Genomic DNA, 18,865 nt, shown 5'->3' on the forward strand with positions numbered 1-18,865 from the left:
AGTCTGACAGTTAGCCCGACAGTTAGTCTGACAGTTATCCTGACAGTTAGTCTGATAGTTAGCTCGAAAGTAAGTCTGACAGTTAGCCTGATAGTTAGTCTGACAGTTATCCTGACAGTTAGCCTGACAGTTATCCTGACAGTTAGTCTGACAGTTAGCCCGACAGTTAGTCTGACAGTTAGCCTGACAGTTAGTCTGACAGTTAGTTTGACAGTTAGCCTGACAGTTAGCTCGACAGTTAGTCTGACAGTTAACCTGAAAGTTAGCCCGACAGTTAGTCTGACAGTAAGCCTGACAGTTAGCCCGACAGTTTGTCTGACAGTTATCCTGACAGTTAGTCTGACAGTTAGCCCGACAGTTAGCCCGACACGTAGCCTAACAGTTAGCCTGATAGTTAGCCCAATAGTTAGTCAGACAGTTAGTCAGACAATTGGTCTGACGGTTAGTCTTACAGCTAGCCTAGGCCTGCCTGTTTTTCAACAATGGTGCAGTACATTTTCAATTTGGTGCAAATTTGGCCAAGTACATAACAAATTGAAACTTTGGGGCTTGTTCAAAAAGCTATAGAAACTAAAAAAAAAAAAAAAGAAATCAGTTACCTAATACGTTAAAAGTAATGTTCATTGAAACCTTGAGGATTTCAGTCACCACGATTTTAAGCCAACAATAAAAAGAAGAATAAATTAAACTAGTGCTTCTTTTTAGATGCCAGATAAAACAACAGTTTTGTTTTATTGCTGTTAACGCTTCGTCAATCTCAGAATCATGCTCTTTACACCATGAAGTCAAAATGACAGCATTTTCTCTTAAAAAAAGCAGGATTTCCTTTCATAGATGGAGAAAGCATTTCATTAATATTCATCATGCTCAGTCAAAATTCACAGTGCAACAGGGACTTGATTGGGAAACAGGAATGTATATTATAAACATTTATCTTGAGAATCTATCGTTTCCTGAGCAGGAAAAGGAAAGTTGGAGAGATGTTGAAACAGAGGGAAAGTCAAGAGAGATGTATGGTCAAGATAGAGAGAGCGCTCATCTCCATTTTACCTCAAATTCACCTCCGGAGTTCTGTTTCAAAACACAGATATGATCGTGGAGCAGCTGAACCAAAACTACAGTGTCCCAAGAACACAGGGACCAAAACATATCACAGAAGCTTTCTGAAATATTGGTGTTTTTCTTTCACACCCCTTTCGACATTTGAAACCAGAGCAGTGAGACCAGCTGCCTCTTACTTTTCAAACCACAGAGATTTTTTTTAATATGATGTTGAAAAATACAAGTCAATTCAATTCAATTCAATTTTATTTATAGTGCCAAATCATAACAAAAGTTAGCTCAGGACACTTTACAGAGTAGGTAAAGACCACACTCCATGACTTATTTATGATTTACATAGATTCCCCCGTAGAGTACAGTGGCAACGAAAACCTTCCCTATAACAGACAGGAACGTCAGACAGACCCAGCTCTGTGGAGGACAGACATCTGTCTTGACCAGTTGGGGAGGAAGAAAAGGAGAGAGAAAGAGAGAAAAGACTGACAGATGGACAGAGAGAGACAAAGACAGACACAAAGACAGAGACAGACACACTTCCAGTAACTATAATAATATCTATAGTAATGTGAATATGAATTATATGTTATGGCAGTTAATACAGCAGAATAGTCGAAACAAGCACAGCTAAGGTTACAAATTATAATAGCAGGAAGCGTCATGCAGGACCACGGCAGCAGGCACCACCACGATCAGCAGTGACCTGCGAGACAACAAAGCACAAACAACTCCGGGGAAGAAGTTGAATTAGTAACATGCATTGATGAGACATGAATGATACAGACAGAGAGGAGAGAGGTCAGAGTATCTGTAAAAGTATTATCCCCCGGCAGACTAGGCATATAGCAGCATAATTAAGCAGAACAAAATCAGCTTAAAAATAACAACATTGCTAAGGGCTCGTAAGCCCTAGGTGTAAGCTTTATCAAAAAGGAAAGTTTTAAGTTTACTCTTAAATATGGGGACAGTGTCTGCCTCCAGAATAACACTTGGGAGTTGGTTCCACAGGAGAGGAGCTTGGTAGCTGAAAGCTCTGCCTCCCATTCTACGTTTGGAGACTCTAGGAACGACAAGTAGCCCTGCATTCTCAGAGCGCAACTGCTCACATTGTTGAGGTGAAAAGTGATGGATATCTGTTTCTCCCAAGAAACCCTTTTTACAGTACAAGTGTAGTCATTTGCTTTTTATCGTCTAAACTTAACCGTCACCTTCTGTCAACTTAACTTAACCATCGTCACACACTGGTCACTGTTTCACAGCCTTTAATTGAAGCTCTGTGTATTATCTTTTGTGGATCACAGAAATACAAACTTTATCTTCACAGATTATTACAATATGACCTTGAATAAACATGTTTTGATTTGCACTTACTTCTTCTGCATGTTGGCTCCTGTGTGTTGCTCATTAGCCACCGTCTGGTTTTGTTCACCTGCTCAGCTGCACCTGGTTAGCTGTTAGCTCTCCTCTAAACAGATAGCAGGTTGCTAGATTGTCTGTGATCCTTGTTTTACCTGTTTCACGTCTAACTGAGTGTTTCTGTCACTGGGCCTCATGAACCTCATTAAACCTTTCTCTGAGGCTACATTCACACTGCAGGTCTTAATGCTCAATTCCAATTTGTTGCTTAAATCTGATTTTTTTGTTTATCTGTTCACATTACGTCTTTAAATGTGGCCTGTCTACGGATTGCTGTGTTACAGCTCACGCTCCTGAAGTGACCCGCATGCACAGTTGATCATTAATGACATCACCCCACAACGGTGTTTATGCATAGCGGCCTTAAGCATCTGGGGGCCTGTTTCAAAAGCTAAAGTGGGGCCCAATTCCAGTGACTAAATATTTGTTTAATATGCAGACTATAAATTCTTTATAAAGTAATTTAACCTTGTTGAGGATGACTAACTTCAATGGGGATAAAGTAACTAAATCATGTGGCTCTTCCAAACTTCCCGATCGAATTCTGACAGTGAAACGAGTCATTTTGGCGAGAGGTTCTGACGCTCCAAAACACTTATCCACCGTTTTACAGCAACAGTAGTTGCTTTAGACTGTGAGGTAGTGTCAGGATCCCATTCCTGCCAGTCCTGCCCTTCTTCCTTTTGTGCTTGTGTTTGTGTTTGTCTCCCTCTGTCTGTTCTGCCCTGCATGTGTCATCCCTCTCTGTGTTTGTATGTCTGGAGCTGGAAGGCGTGGTTCTGCCCAGCTGTTACTAAATGCACTAATTACCTCCTGCTCTCCTGCAAAGAGCCGGATGTGGGACACATTTGGTGCCAGACCGTTTCCTCATTTACGTGGTACCCTGTCTCGTTGATTGGCTCCCGTTTACTTATGCTTGCATTGTCGCTCCGTGTTTGTTTGTTTGTTACTGAGTGTTTCTTTGTTCCTTTTCGTTCTGGTTTCCCGAGATCCCGTTCCCTCTTCTGCATCCCCGACTGTTCGCCTGCTACCCGTTCTTGTCTACCCTTGACCATCTTCACCGTCTTTTGTTTTGTTCCTTTTCCCTGGACCCTACACCGTTTCCCCCTCACTGGTTTACTTTTGTTCATTAAATATTTGTTTAAAACCGTACCCTGTTCCCGTGTCTGCATTTGGGTCCCGTTACTCTGTGTTACTCTCTGTACCGTTTATGACAGGTAGCAACGGAATAGCTACAGCAGAGCCAAGCCCTGTCCAGCCCTGGACACTGTACCGTTCACTGAATCTTTGCTGGTTCCTGTCCTCCTTCTTTTCATCCTTTTCCTCCTCCTCATCACCATAATGGCTTATAATCCCAGCTGGGGCCCTTCTGTGTGGAGCTTGCATGTTCTCCCTGTGTCTGCGTGGGTTTTCTCCGGGTTCTCCGATTTCCTCCCACAGTCCAAAGACATGCTCGTGTTAGGTTAATTGATGACTCTAAATTGCCCGTAGGTGTGAATGGTTGTCTATCTCTGTTCATCTCTATGTGCCCTGCGATGTATTTGCAGGGCTGTATTTGCCCTGGATGGACTGACCATTTGAGGGAAATAGACGATAAAGCAGGGGATACATTGGGGGCCTGGCTTACTTGTGGTTGACAGGCGGAGAGAATGTATATCAAACCTACAGCAGCCATGGAAAAATATTATTTTAAGCCTTATCTCTCGCTACCCAAACTAAGCATGCTAGCTAATATCACAGTTAACATGAATGCACGTTGTTCACCAAGCTAGCGTCAATGTAAAATAATGTTACCTGATAGTAGCATTTAAGTGCTAATAGCTGCTTGTTGTCAGTAATTCGTGCATCGTCTTACTATTTCTCTGTGATGATACACTGTTTGTTTCATTTGAAGGTTTTGCAAATTAAAATGAGTCTGTACAGTTTAGCTGAATCTGTCACATCTATATGATGTATTCAAGTCTTAAATAAACATAAACAAGTTCAATTTAACAGCAGATGCATATTGCAGATGTAGGAACTTGTTAGTTTATATAGTTTATTTGCACATCATTTTGTGATGTGCAACTGTCATAAACAATCCTCATATTCATTGCAGATGCGTATTGCACATGTGGTCACATGTTATACTATAATGTAATGTATATAACTTATACTATAATGTAGAGTCTGAATGCACAACAGTAAACACATGTGGATGGAATTTAAAAACTTACATTCAGTAACTCTTTATTTTATATGGTATAATTTATTTATTTTATGTTTTTTTTTATTTTTGCTACATCTGTAAAGGGTCTCCACACAGAGAAAAGTGAGTGATCGGTGCTAACAGAAGGAAGAGCTCATCTGTGGAGGGGCATATTCGTTGTCAGTCAACTGGTTGTGTAGAAGGGCGCCTGCATGGAAGACATTTTTAGTTCTCAAATGTGTGGTGATGATGAAAGGATGGTCATTTATATGGGATTCTACAACACAGGGTTGCACAATGAAATGCAAGTTGTATTCACTTTATGCTACACAAGAGAAAATATTTTTATTGTAAAGGAGGATCATCACCAAATCACATATGTTCACTAGGTACCAATGATGTTTAAATCACCCACTGCAGTTTTTGCAATGTATGTATTATTCTCTGTCCTTAATATCCACAATACTGTTAGTCACATCAACAGTCATTGTAATTGAAAAATGGAATAAATGATGATCCTGGATTTTTGTTTTCCTGCTGTGATTTCACAGTACTGAGTATCCCCAAAGCAATTTCAGTCAAAAGCAACTGGACATGGTTATTTGTCTAGGAAGACGTTTCACCTCTCATCCAAGAGGCTTCATCAGTTCATGTATGCATCTGACCAGGCTGGGACTGGACCAACTAACTGGTGTGGAGATCCAGTTGTTTAACCTTTCACAAGGCCGATGATTTCACTGGAACAGGCTCACAGTACTCATAGTGTATTAACATGAATACAGAATACTCTGACTTGGTTATAAAGTCAGTTCTAAATTTTACCATTGTAACTGTCAACCCCTTGTGGGGTCGAACTCAGGATCCAATCAATGAACCCCTCGGCCCCCCAAATTCCTCCCTTTCCTGTCCACAGTTGCAAAATGTAAAGATGGCAGCGTCCTGGTAGGTTTCTTTTCTGAGGTTCACAAACCTATGAGTGACGTCACTGTAGCTCAGTTTATTCATTATACAGTCTATGGTTTCAATCGAAACGGGTGATACAGAGCTAGGGCCGCTGTGTTTATGGAAGCCAACATGGCAACCGGTATTGTAGGACTTAATGGCCATTGCTCAAAACAGTGTGTAGCGTCTAAAACTTCACTATCCCTCCCCTGGCATCCTGCTACGTATCCAATTCTGATGCTTTTGACAATAGGAATAGCACACACATTGATTTCACATGGAATCGGACATTTTAAAATCCAAATTAAGCCACTTTTAAATGTGGTACTGCATCGTATACGCATCTGATTTTTTTGAATGCGACCGCACTATGACCAGGTGGCATGAAAGTTGATTGAAAAAAAAAGCGTGCCGCAGGCGGAAGCCAGGAACAGAATCAAAACAAATATGGAGGACAGCAGTGAAGCAGACAGCCAGTAGAGGGAGAGGGAAGTTTTAGACCACATTAGTATTTGCCAGACACTGTTTTTAGCATTAAGCCATGGAGCCATACAATACATCCGTAAACACTGTTGTGGCGTGATGTCATCATTGATCAACTGCAAATGCGGTTCACACGGCAATCCGTAGACATGCCACGTTGTCAAAGTGGCCTAATTCTGATCTGAAAATGTCAGAGTCAACTATGTTAAGGCCACCAAGTCAGAATGCCACAAAGGCCAATAACATAAGAACAAAACCAGGTTCAATTGTGAAAAAATGATTGGTCTCCTAAAACTAAACCTGGACCAAAATAACAAAAGGGTCAGATGGGCTGGTGAAAAGAATAGAATAGACAGGAGCAAAGAATAACAGGTGCTCTGGCCAACCTGTTAAATATTAATAAAATATATAATAATCATATATATAAATATAATAATATATTTCTAAAAAAGGTTGTAATAAGAACTTTAGCAGCAAAAATATATAAATCAAACACATAATAATATAACAACAAAAAAAATTAGAATAATATATAAAAACGAAAGTATATAATAATCTAGTATACAAATAAAATATAAACTTCAACAGCAAAAACAAATAAATCAAAAATACAGTATAATAATCTAATACATAAATATAATTGATTAAATAAAGCTGCCATGCATAAGGCCTGTGGTGTATTACTGCACCTTTGAACCAAGTCTCCATCTATGAGGTGAGTCCGCCTGTATACACTGACATTGTGATTCTCCATGGATACTCCACAACTGGAGTCAAACAAAGGTGGAGTGTGTATGAAGTGTGAAGTCAGGTCAAGTCAAGTGAGCCATGTAAGTGGCTTTTGTTATTGGTATCGTGGGGATGATTGAGGAGAGAATTTCAGAGATGCATTGTCGCCAAACCCCAGTCTGATGTAATGAGAGCTTGGCTGTCTGACGCTGACAGCCTGAACCAGAAGAGCAAATCATGATGGATGGGCTGCTTTGACAAACAGGACTCAGTCATTTATCAACTGTTTTATTTTTACTTTTCATTTTTGACATTGGACACAGAACAGTGGAACAGGACAGAAAAGTGAAAGTTTTTAGGTCCATCGATCCATAATCCATCATCTGCAACCGCTTGTCCCTATCGGGGTCGCGTGGGGCTGGATCCGATCCCAGCTGACATCGGGCGGGAGGTGGGGTACACCCTAGACAAGACGCCAGTCTATCACAGGGCACATAGAGACAAACAGAGACAGACACATTCACACCTACAGGCAATTTAGAGTCATCAATTAACCTAACACACGAAGCAGGAGAACCCAGAGAAAACCCTTGCAGACACGGGGAGAACATGCAAACTCCACACCATCGTGCCATGTGGTATGTTGGTATGGTGGTTTAGGTAAAAATTCCATAGAAGCTTGAAGTAGCTGTCCTCATCTGTCTGTCTTTACATAAGGAAGGTGGTCCCACTGTGTTGCTGTAGAGGAGGTTTGCTGCGTTTCTTGGTGTCAGTTGGTTTCCATACTCTGTTATAATGCTGTTCATAGTGCTGAACCCCCTCTCACAGTCTGCATTACTTGCAGACCGTATGTCCACAGCAATGAGCAATTTCCTCAACCTTTTGGGAATGACTCTTCCTCCACTTGAATTGAATTCAATGAACCCAAGGTATACACAGGTCCTGTACCTCTTCTTCACCATACCAATACCATGGTCCCATTTTTCGGGATTAAGAACCTCTATTTTAAAGATGAGGCTATGATAGACCCTTTTTGTAGTGGCTTTGACACTGGCCTCTGCCCTGTTTGCTGTGGTGATGAAGAGTCTGTCTTTCTCTCTGCTACTGTCTGAATGAATTTAGCATGGTCAATGATGGGGGATTTGCCAACACCTAACTTTTCTCCCTCAATTCCATAACTTCCTCTGCCTTGCTTACTTCAGCAGCTTCCCCACACCTGACTTCACACCTAACAGTACATTGGCCGCATCACTGCAAAACCCAATGAAGACTTCCTGCAGTAACTCAGCCATTCTTGAACAGGCAAGTCATTAGCTGCTCTTTGATATGGGCAGCAAATAGACTATCCAGCTCAATCAGATCCAAAGTAAGGGAATGGGGTCCATGTCTCGATCAACACTGGTCTGCAAAAAAACAATTAGTGTTGATTTGTGTCCAGTACTGGTTGACTCATCTGCTAATATTTTGATCTTGCATCTATTTTCTATTATCTTTTTCAGAAATGCAGTTCTCATTTCTGAAGACACAATATCAATTATATCAACACAGACAGTCTTACTGTGTAAAACACAGCCTAGATCAGTAGAGCTGGCTTGCTGCAGGTCAATTAGGCTCTCGAAGTTTGAGAAAGGTTTTCTTTCTTTGGCCACATAATAAGTTTTCCTAAATACTCTTGCAGTGTACTCATATGCAGCCTCCTCACTGGTGGCACCAGACCGAGATCTTTCACTTCTCGGCATGGGGTACAGCCAAGCTTTCCAGTTTTAGCATACAACCATTATTTTTTTCCCCTGAACGGCTCATATTGTTCTTTTTTTTCAAATTTCTCCCTGGGAATTATTAAAGTATTTCTAAGTTCTGATTCTGATTTTCCATATTGAGGGGTAAGCGGTAGGGCTAGCATCATCATTATCACCTGCTGTATTTGTTTCTGATGATCCTGGCTCTGAACTTGCTCAGAATTATCTTCCATGGGTATTGTTCTGCTAACTTTACCTGGTAAGTTTTCTGTTTCATCATTGCTGCGGTCTTTACCCTTAAACATATCATTATTTTTTCTCTGCATTATTTATTTTTACATTTTCCTCTTGTCCTCCCTTCCTTATCTTATCAAATAGATATATTTGAATCATGATTTGAATATCCTTCTTAGGCCGCAAGGTGATCCACAAAAAGTCTTTTAGAAAAGGATTTCCTCCCTGCAGTCTATCTACACAATCTTCAGTTCATAAAAAAGAACGAGTAATGCTAAGCTACCAAAAAAAAAAAAGTTTGTCACTGAAATTCCAGTTGATTATTAACGCGTTTATGTTTTATGCAGAACTAGTTTCTTCAGAGCGTAATAATATTTTGGCCGCTGGTGGTGGCATGGTTCGAGACGTGATCGTGCTACACCAATAAGTTAGCTGCTTTTTGTCAACAGAATGGCAAGATGGCAGCCCTGTGGTTAGATTCAACGTTAGCGACTCATAATTCGGCCAAATGCATTCTAAACAGTACATATGTGAACGTTGTTATTTAGATCAATAAATGTGTGTTGTCATGCTGAAAGAGCATTTTTTTCCAGAGTCAGTATATTTTTCTTTCCGGTACGGCGCAAGTCATGAATGTTCGATAGAAACACAGTTGGCTGGATGACTACAAAAGAAAACCACAATACCCATGAGCCTCAGCTGCTGCGATGTATAGACCTGTTTTATGTATTCTCATTAATGGGTTTGTATTGTATGATATCTTACAAAATATGACTTTCCACGTCACCTAGTTACGTTAAGACGACAAAAGGTGATGTTTAGTTTAGACGAAAAAAGGTAACGGTTAAGTATAGACGAGAAAAGGGGACTATTAAGTTTAGACGACAAAAGGCAACTGTTAAATTTAGTCAGCAAAAGGTGACGGTTAAGTTTAGACGAACAAAAGGTGACGGTTAGGTTTCGACAACAAAAGGTAACAACAAAGTTCATCCTCTAGAGATCGTTTAGAGTTACTTTGAACTGAAGTGAAGTTTCAGAGAGTTCCTGGGAGTTAGAAGACAATTCAACAAGTTTTATGAATACCATGTTGTTGAGTTAATTTGTTTTTCTGTTGCGTTATCTTTGTGCAGCTGTCTGGCTCTCAGCATCGCTGTCACTGTGAAGTTAAACAGGTTTGAACTGTTGGAAGAAATAAAGAACTAGAAGGGCGCTAAAGTTAAAACTAATAATTCAGATTAAGGACCCTTTAATAAACTAAAGGCCTTATAAGATTATTATTTAAGGTGGACAATTAAGTTATTTTCAACCTGGACTCTATTTCCTCATATATTTCTGTGTACACTACTTTATTTAAATGTGCCAGTGTTGAGTGGAGCTGCAGTCTGGCTGCTGTGAACCAGCTGAAGCTGCACATGACAAAATCCGTCCTAGATTATGGAAAGATGGAGAAGTCTCATTGTGAAATCTCGTTGTGAAATATCGCGGGGTGTTGCCTGAAGACAGCAGGGTGGAACTTCAGAGGGGGGGAGTGTTGTGAAGCTTATCTTTGTGTGTCTGAACCATTTTGAATCCCAATCATTTATGAATGGTTCCAACAACATGTGGAGCTCCACTTCACGCAGCTTTAACAGACTAACATTCCCTTTGGATGCAGACAGGCGTTGAGCTACAACTGGATACTAATAAACCCGGATACAATTGACCTTTAGACCATCGGGTCTGTAGTTTGACCGGGACAATACTGCAAGACAAAGAGGACAAGACATCCTACCAAAGACCATTTTACTACACAAACATGCTGCTCCAAGAGTGGACACACTTGCTAATGCTATTAGCTAAATTGACTGTGCTGACCTACAACAGTAGCTACACAACAAAGCCTGGCAGGAGAAAGGAAACTTCTCCATCTTTCCATCATCCAGTCAGCCACTGAGATAAGATAAAGATAACTCTTTAATGGACGGATATTGGTGTGCAGGACTAGCTGGTTCACAGCAACTAGTCCACTCAATACTGGACATGTTTTTGAAACAGAGTTCAGGTTGAAAAATAACTTATTTCCCCTTTAACCCTCTGAGAACCTTGGGTTTTCGAATTAGAATCACATGGACTATATGATTACATTACATTACATTTCATTTAGCTGATGCTTTTGTCCAAAGCGACTTTCAATAATTGCATTCAACAATTCGGGTACAAACTATAAGATAAAGTTATTAAGTAAGTGTGGTAGCTTCAAATAAGCTGATCCATAGAATGCTACATATAAGTGCCCCCCCCCCCCCCCATCTTCTCATCTTCTTAGCCAAGGTGCAGGCGAAATAAATGCGTTTTTAGCCCGCGGCGGAAGATGAGTTGATTTACTGCCTTCTGAATGTTGTCGATTGGGAGCTCGTTCAACCATTTGAGAGGACAGTTGTGACTTAGTCGAGTGACTCTGTGTTTCTCTCAGTGAGGGAGCGGCAAGCTGATTGGCAGATGCAGAGTGGAGAGGGCGGGCTGGGTGTAAAGTTTAATCATGTCCTGGATGTGCGCTGGGCCTGATCCGTTAGTTGCACGATAAGCAAGTGCTAGTATGTTGAAACGGATGCGAGCAGCTACAGGAAGCCAGTGAAGGGAGCGGAGGAGCGGTGTAGTGTGAGAGAATTTAGGTAGGTTGAAGAACAGTCGAGTCGTTGCATTCTAGATGAGCTGCAGAGGTCAGATGGCACAGGCAGCAGACCAGCCAGGAGGGAGTTACAGTCGTCAAAGTGTGAGATCACAAGAGCCTGGACCAGAACCTGTGCTACCTTCTTGGTGAGAAGAGGATGTATCCTCCTGATGTTTTGCAACATGTATCTGCATGATGGGGTTGTTGCAGCAATGTTGGCGGTAAGGGAGAGTTGGTCGCCAAGTGTCACACCTAGGTTCCTTGCAGTCTAGGTGGGGGCTACCACATAGTTGTCAAGGGTGATAGTAAGGTGGGAGAGTGCTAGTAAGGTGGGACAGCCTTTTCCAGGAAGGAAAAACAAATCTGTATTGTCTAGGTTGAGTTTGAGGTGGAGTGCGGACATCTATTGAGAAATGTGAGCCAGACAGGCAGAGATCCGTTCTGCTGCGAGTGTGTCAGAGTGAGAAAAAGAGAGGGCAAGTTGGGTGTCTTTAGCATAGCTGTGATAGGACAAGCCATGTGAGAGAATAACAGAATCAGAGGAGTTGGTGTACAGAGAGAAGAGGAGAGGCCCCGGGACTGAACCTTGAGGGACCCCAGTAGTAAGATGACAATGATCTAAGAAATCCATTGGGTCATTGGGAAAGACACCACATGAAAGCAGCATGCACAGATGTCTCACAATATTAACAAAAGTGAAAAATAATTTGTGTATCCACCTCAAAATGTAACGGTTCTCCCTCAGTCCATGCTACACCCTTTCACCAAGCTTCATGAAAACCAGACCACTTTTTTTTTTTAGTGGGAATCACAGTGGCTTCAACAGGAGGTCAGATTTGGTCTCAAGAACATTTTCAAGTTGAAATAAACAAGTTCATGTTTGTGTTCCCTTGTACTTAGTTTCATCTAAAGTCTGCCGCCTGTGTGCTGATGTATTCTCTGAGTAAAACATCTGTAATGATTGAAATGAACCATTTAACGAGTGCCAACAACATAAATGGAAGTCAGCATGTGTAACATTAAACTGAATTATCCAATAAGTCATTTTAATGTAGTGGATTTTATTGGCCTTTATTTGGGGCTGTATATTTAGTAGTCTTTGGCTGTTTTGGCGGAGAGTTTTTGGGTTGCTTCCCGCCCTCGGTCTGAACCCAGGACAGCGACTGACAGAATAATTGAGCTGCACCCCTGGAGCTGCCAAAGATGCATCATCTCACGGTCTCCGGAGGTTTGTTTCTCAGGGATGCACATCTTCCACCACTCTGGGCAGAGAAACGACAAATGTGGGCCAGCATGCTCGACATTGAGATGAATTCTTCACTGCACAATCACGCTTTGTTTATGAACAATGTTGGCACTTAGGACAAAGGAAGTCTGATTCGCCAACAGTTCATGAGTCCAAAGATCCAGAGACAATCTCAGCACAGATGATTGTCTGGTAAAACAGAGGTTTTAATCAATGATACAGAAGCTGAGAAACTGTTCATCAAGAAAATTAATTAAAAATTATGTTTGTTTAGAAGCTTATAAAAAGACAAAGAAAGAGAAGAGGACACTCAGCTGTGGGCATTTGACACGAAATGAAGGAAAATAATTTTTACAGTTTGTTTTGATACAAACATCATATGCATCATCTTTCACTTTTTGAAATAAAAGAAACCATAACACCACTATAACATGATCTAAACTGAAACAAATGATTAATGAATTCTCTTTTATGGCCACAGAGAGGTAAGTGTTACAAAAACTCCATCAACAATCTTGCAGATGGTTAAAGTGCGGCAGGGTCCATTACCCAAACCAACATTTATTATTGCACAGAAATGTACATTTTTTAATTTATTTTTAAAATATTGACGCCATATCAGTTGTTTTACAGTTAGACATTAACACATCTTGATACACAAAGTGCAGTGGTGTGGTTTTTGGTCCTTTGATGTAAAAAAAAGTCTTATGTTGATTGTCTTACTAAAATAATGTCACAGCATTAATTAGGTAGTTTGTTGCCCATTATTTCAGGAGTCCATAAGTTCCCTAATAATGCCCTTATAGTTCTTTCCAGGCAGAACTGTGTAAATTGGTCACAAGAAAACTAAATCATTCTCACATTGAGGTTTGACCAGAAGTGTGCAAGAATTCTTTTTCACAGTCTAAAGTTTTTGGTAGACAAGACTTTCTGTTGTGCAAGAACTTTGTCATAAGTGTACTACTTATAGGGAAAATTGAGACAATTTTGTGTGCCATTGATGCCTATAATTCATTTCAATTATATGAATAAACAAGGTCAAGTTACCCTAAAGGAGCTGTACTTGATATTCAGAGAATTAATTGCAATCCCAGTTTCTCTGTCGTTTGTATTGGGGAATTGTCTGTGTTTTGTCAGCTGAACATTCTACAGAAATAAATGAATCATTTAAATATTTTTGGTTGGGTTTCAATTAAGCTCTTTTGTCGAGGAAGTTCCTCTGGAAATCAACAAACTAAATACTTAAAATGACATACGTTCCCTATACTTGGTACCAAATCTTGACAGGAATTTTTTTAAGATATAATTTGGAAATGTATCAAACTAACGTCTTACTCCCAACAGTTCTCCTTAGTGCTGGACAAATATCCCATAAACCAACTGAAGCTACATTAAAAAAATTTTAATGAGGCAGTGCAAAGGTCAAATGATTTTCACAAACCACTTTTTTAATCCAAATGAAGTGAGACAGAACCCTAAAATGGCCACAGCGGTACATCCAGTCAACAAAACAAACTCAAGTGAACAGAAAGTCCCACTGCAGACAACTCAAAGACAGCTGCCAAACTGCAGCCGCAATGGGACAGCAACATTTCCTAAACCTCTTTGCCGATGACTGAATGTGCTACATTTCGCTGCTAATGATGTGAGGAAATACACACCAATTCAAGTTTGGATTTGACAGTTTCAATTGGAGAAGAAGTCCATAGAGGAATGGCATTAGTTTCTAAAGAGGCACACCTTCCTTTCTGGCTTTGAATTTATGGGAAAGATTTCCTTTACAAATTAGGACAATAAGTGTAATTATGCTTCAAGGCGTGTTGCAAGGGTGGTTTGAAGTCCAAGGATGAGCAGGAAGTGTTGAATTTCATGACTTTTTACAAACCAAATGTAGCTGCTGCAACATTTTTGGACTGATGTGATAATGGAGACATACTGATATTTTTACTTTGACTGAATCTTGTTTAACATTTCATAAAGAAATGTGGATGATTTTGTGGATTTTTTTGTTAAAGAATTGTTGGGCCCATTGCTTCTAATTATTCCACATTGTTTCATTAAAGGTTCAGTCCACCAAAATCAAAAAATTAAAACAGTTTTTTCCATTGCTTGTTGTTGGTGAGATTAAGGTATCCAACGCTTTATAAACTTCCACCACTCCTCCACTGCTGACAGAAAAATGATTATGAAAACATGATTAACTTCCAGTACCAATATTATGATTTCTCAGGATAATCCACAAAGCTCACTGTCAACAGATTCCAATGGGAACTATTTTCTGTAGATTATCAGTCAGGACACTGTTAGTGGAAAGATGTGCTGGCGTTGAGTTCACCTCCATTGTGTTTAGGTGGTGACCACATGAGGTGTGTTTTGTCATTTGGCTGAACTGACCACCTATAGGATAAGATCGTCCTGGCTGCTGCACATTGAGGGCATTTCTTCTGGCTTCTTGCTTTATCGTAAAAACAAAGCTATTATAAATTGCAAAATCATGCATTCTGTGGCAATAAATGACAGCTTGTCTGATTGTAAAACTTTGGCTGACTTGCCGAGGTAACCGAGCTTCAGCGGCCAGCTGGCATTAACTTGGTTCTTCTTATTTATCCTCCGACCACCAACCACAGACTCACAGTTTGACTGTCCAGTCTTTCACATTGAGAATGTCAAACTTTATGGAAGAAAAATGAAGAGGATAAATAAAACCAATCATTTGAAAACGAACAAGTGACATTTTAAAGCTGAGATATTTCCAATATAAATTCCAATCATGTGTCAATATAGTTGGGTGTTTCAGCTTTGTTGTTCGTGGTACAGTAGGATTTAAATATGTTCAGAAAAATCTCAGCCACACCAAAAGCATCTTAATCAACTGTAGTTTTCAGGTACAACACAAACTATTCTCTTGTGTTCTTTTCCGTTCTATTCCACCCACCCCGTGATTTGTGCTCGTTCTGTCGCCATGACTTGTTTCTCAAGTGAAAAGGCTGCCTGAGTGCCCACACAACGTGGGGAGCTGGAGAATGTTTGTGCTTGTATGTACAGTCCTGATGACCCTTCCAGGACCCTGCCAAGGCATGAACAAAAGCAACCATCTGGACACATTATAACACTATAAAATAAGGCACATAGAATAGATAGATCATCAATATTTACATGGGATATGGCTCCACACACACATGCACAAATGGACAGTTCAAACAAACATCACAGTATTAAAAAAACATCAAATCATAACAGCCTATTTTCTTTCGTCTAATCTACCTTACTCCCCTCTCTGCTCCCTTTAATTTCCTCTTAGTTTCATGATCTGGCAGCCAGGTCAGCAGATTCTGTCATATGATATGATATAGTAGAATCGCATCAACGTTCTAGGACCACCCCGTAGCTCTCAGAAACCCTGAAGTATCCAGGAGACCCGAGGATTGAATACCAAAATGCTTAACTTTGTCCATGATTATCTAAACTTTGTCTCTGGGTTTTTAGCAGGTTGTTGGAGGACGTTCACAGGCTGCCTGTTGAACATTTTCCATGAAAAGGCAGATTTTGGTTGATTAGCAGGCATTTTCATACAAAGCAGAGGCTCTGGTTTAAAATGACTAATCTGTCACACAAACCAACCAGCTCTTTATGGATCTGATGACTAGAAACAGAAACAAATGGTGAATTTTTGCTAATCAGTCAAATTAAAATTACATTTAAAACACATTTTAAAACCTCCTTTGTTTGCCAACAATGGGCATGTTTAAACACAATTAAACATATTCAATTAGAAGCCTAACAGGGATTCTGATTCAAAGCTCCAGGGGCTTAAGAGGATAATGGGAAGTACGTGGTGAAAACTCAATGTTCTAGAACAGGTTTCTACAGCTGCGATGGGCCTGGAGGGTTCTAGCATGTTTGTGTGGGAGTTTAAGGGCACACTCACACTGTCAATTCATACCGTGCTCAAGCACAAATCACGACTAAAGTCTAGTTCGTTCGAACAGAGTGAGAACAACTGTTCCAAGCCCAGGCATGGCACGCTTACTAGGTTGAGAGAGTCCCGTCTATTGACAGTATTTAAAAAGATGCTGTAGAAGGGTTTGCGGTGGTCTGTTGCGGAGGTGGAGTGTTTACTGTGAATTTGGTCAGATGGAAAAAATTCAAAAACACAATATAACTCAGAGGGTTGATGACGTTTATAAGCAAGAGGCATTTGAGTCAAGGCTCGGATCATTTCAAGTAATGTGAGTACAAGAAGGCCTGGGCTGTGGGGGAAGAGGGAGGGGGCAATCACGCTAAAACACGGATCATCTGGGCCAAGTGTGAGTGCGCCCTAAGAAGACTGGAAGGTTCTAGGATATTGGAGGGACGTCTGTAGTTGCCCATTCTAAAAAACCGTCCTGGCCAAGGCTGGGAAAGATTACAGAAGGATTGAAGCCTTTCCAGGACACAAAGTCAAGGATTGAATATTAAGAGAATTTCAAGAACACAAAAGGGTCTAGAGTGTTGGGTGTTGGTTCTAGAGCAAAAGCAAAGTCTTAAATAACATTGAGGGCAATTCCGGAACAGCAAGGCAGGTTCAAGCTTTGTGCTCCATATGGGAACCTTTAACAGAAGTCTCCTCTGGATGATGTCACAATCATTTCTACAACTGGGCAGTTCCAGAAGATCTGCAGTTCCAGTATGGACAGCTCTAGAACCTGGTGCTGTGAGCAAAGCTATCAGACATGATGATGTTCTTGTAGAAGTTGTCGGAGCGTGTGGAGCAGTAACCTTTCACCTTGTCGATCATCTGACTGACGGGGAGGATGGAGGACGAGGAGGAAGAGGAGTTGGGCTCCACCTCTGAGGAGGAGGAGCAGGAGGAGACGCACTTGGGGCTGGTCTGGTTGGAGTAACATTTATCTGCATCCAGTGAGCAAGAAGAAAAAGACACACATAGGGATTATTCCTTTATCATGCGATCATCATTATATTGTCAAGACAGAAGGATGAGAGCCTTTCAGGCTGTCCAGCTTTAATTTAGATGGTATGTTTTTGGACAGGTTTTATATACAAAAGTGTAAGTCTGGTGAAAATGGACCCCATGGTATTTTCGGCATGGGAATACATCAAATAAGCCAACTGGACAACTCCTTTCATTTCTGTGTAAACACTTGATAGACATCATCACAAACAGCAAAGTAATTATGCATTTCCATTTCCACTTGTATGGATGACCTGTCAACATGGACCTACTGGTAAGGCCCAGACTTGTAAAACACTCTCATGCTACTGCAGAGGTTTGGTGTTATTTTCAGCAATATTAGTGGTTAAAAAATGCTGATTTGGGTGCGTTCAGCGCCCCAAGCTAATCAGTGTTAGCCCTTTGGGGCTGTTAGCGTCTCTCCGGGCATTCTCTATACATGGTCGATCAACCAAAAAACAGTCTCCATGGCTTATTTAATGGATTTTCATGCCGAAAAAGACAATGGGTTCCATTTTAAAGCGACTTACACTTTAACACATAGGAGAGTAATTCATAATTATTTCACAGCAAAAACACGAGTTACATCTAAACAGCAAAGTTAAATGAAACTTCCAAGAGAGAAAGCAAGGAGAGGAATGTGAGGTCAAAATGTCCAAGACTTAATATACGATTCTAAATTCATAATATAAAGTATGTTCATGGGTAGAGATGTGCAAGAATAACTTCCACCACCCTTTGAAATCGAAACAGTCCAATGTGGAAGATCTATGATGGCCTCTGACTAAACGTAACTGTCTTCCAAATGAGTCACTGATGAAAACCTCCAAAACCGTTCAAGTTTAAATCTCTCTTACATAGTTAAGAAAGCTAGCTGTGATTATGTGACCCAAAATCTTGCACTTATGTCTCATGACGGCGAGCGATCCAGCTCCATCTGTGGATAAAGACCACGTGTCTTGGAGTTTTAATGTTGAGACAATAATTTAGAGCTCCTTTTCCCCAAAACAGTCTGTAGAGCAATGACAAAAGTGTAAAAATATAAGGTTTGAATGTAAATGTCTTAGTTTAGTTTAGAATTAGAATAGAAATCCTTTTATAAAGGATTCCTTTTTTTTAGTTTTAAGATTATTAAAACCAAGCAGTATTCTCTTCTCTGAAACGTTGGGGGCATAGCCTCCAGAGGACTTGCTCACTCCTCTTTTATACAGTTTATAGAGTGGCAGGT

The 18,865-nt window shown here is 40.5% G+C and overlaps 1 protein-coding gene across 3 annotated transcripts in view; it reads right to left on the reverse strand.

The window, feature by feature from the left end:
* Positions 1-14,073: 14,073 nt before the first annotated feature.
* adgrg6 (adhesion G protein-coupled receptor G6) overlaps positions 14,074-18,865 on the reverse strand; it is a 100,639-nt gene continuing 95,847 nt past the window's right edge. For 2 of the 3 annotated variants that reach the window (XM_083933771.1, XM_083933769.1), the window contains one exon: positions 14,074-17,576. In XM_083933771.1, the coding sequence (XP_083789897.1) occupies positions 17,365-17,576 (212 nt within the window). In that variant the 3' untranslated portion in view covers positions 14,074-17,364. The remainder of the gene's footprint in view (positions 17,577-18,865) is intronic. The other variant, XM_083933770.1, reaches the window with a different exon arrangement.

Source organism: Echiichthys vipera, assembly GCF_963691815.1.
Source record: "Echiichthys vipera genome assembly, chromosome: 19".
In the NCBI taxonomy this organism is placed as follows: Eukaryota; Metazoa; Chordata; class Actinopteri; order Perciformes; family Trachinidae; genus Echiichthys; species Echiichthys vipera.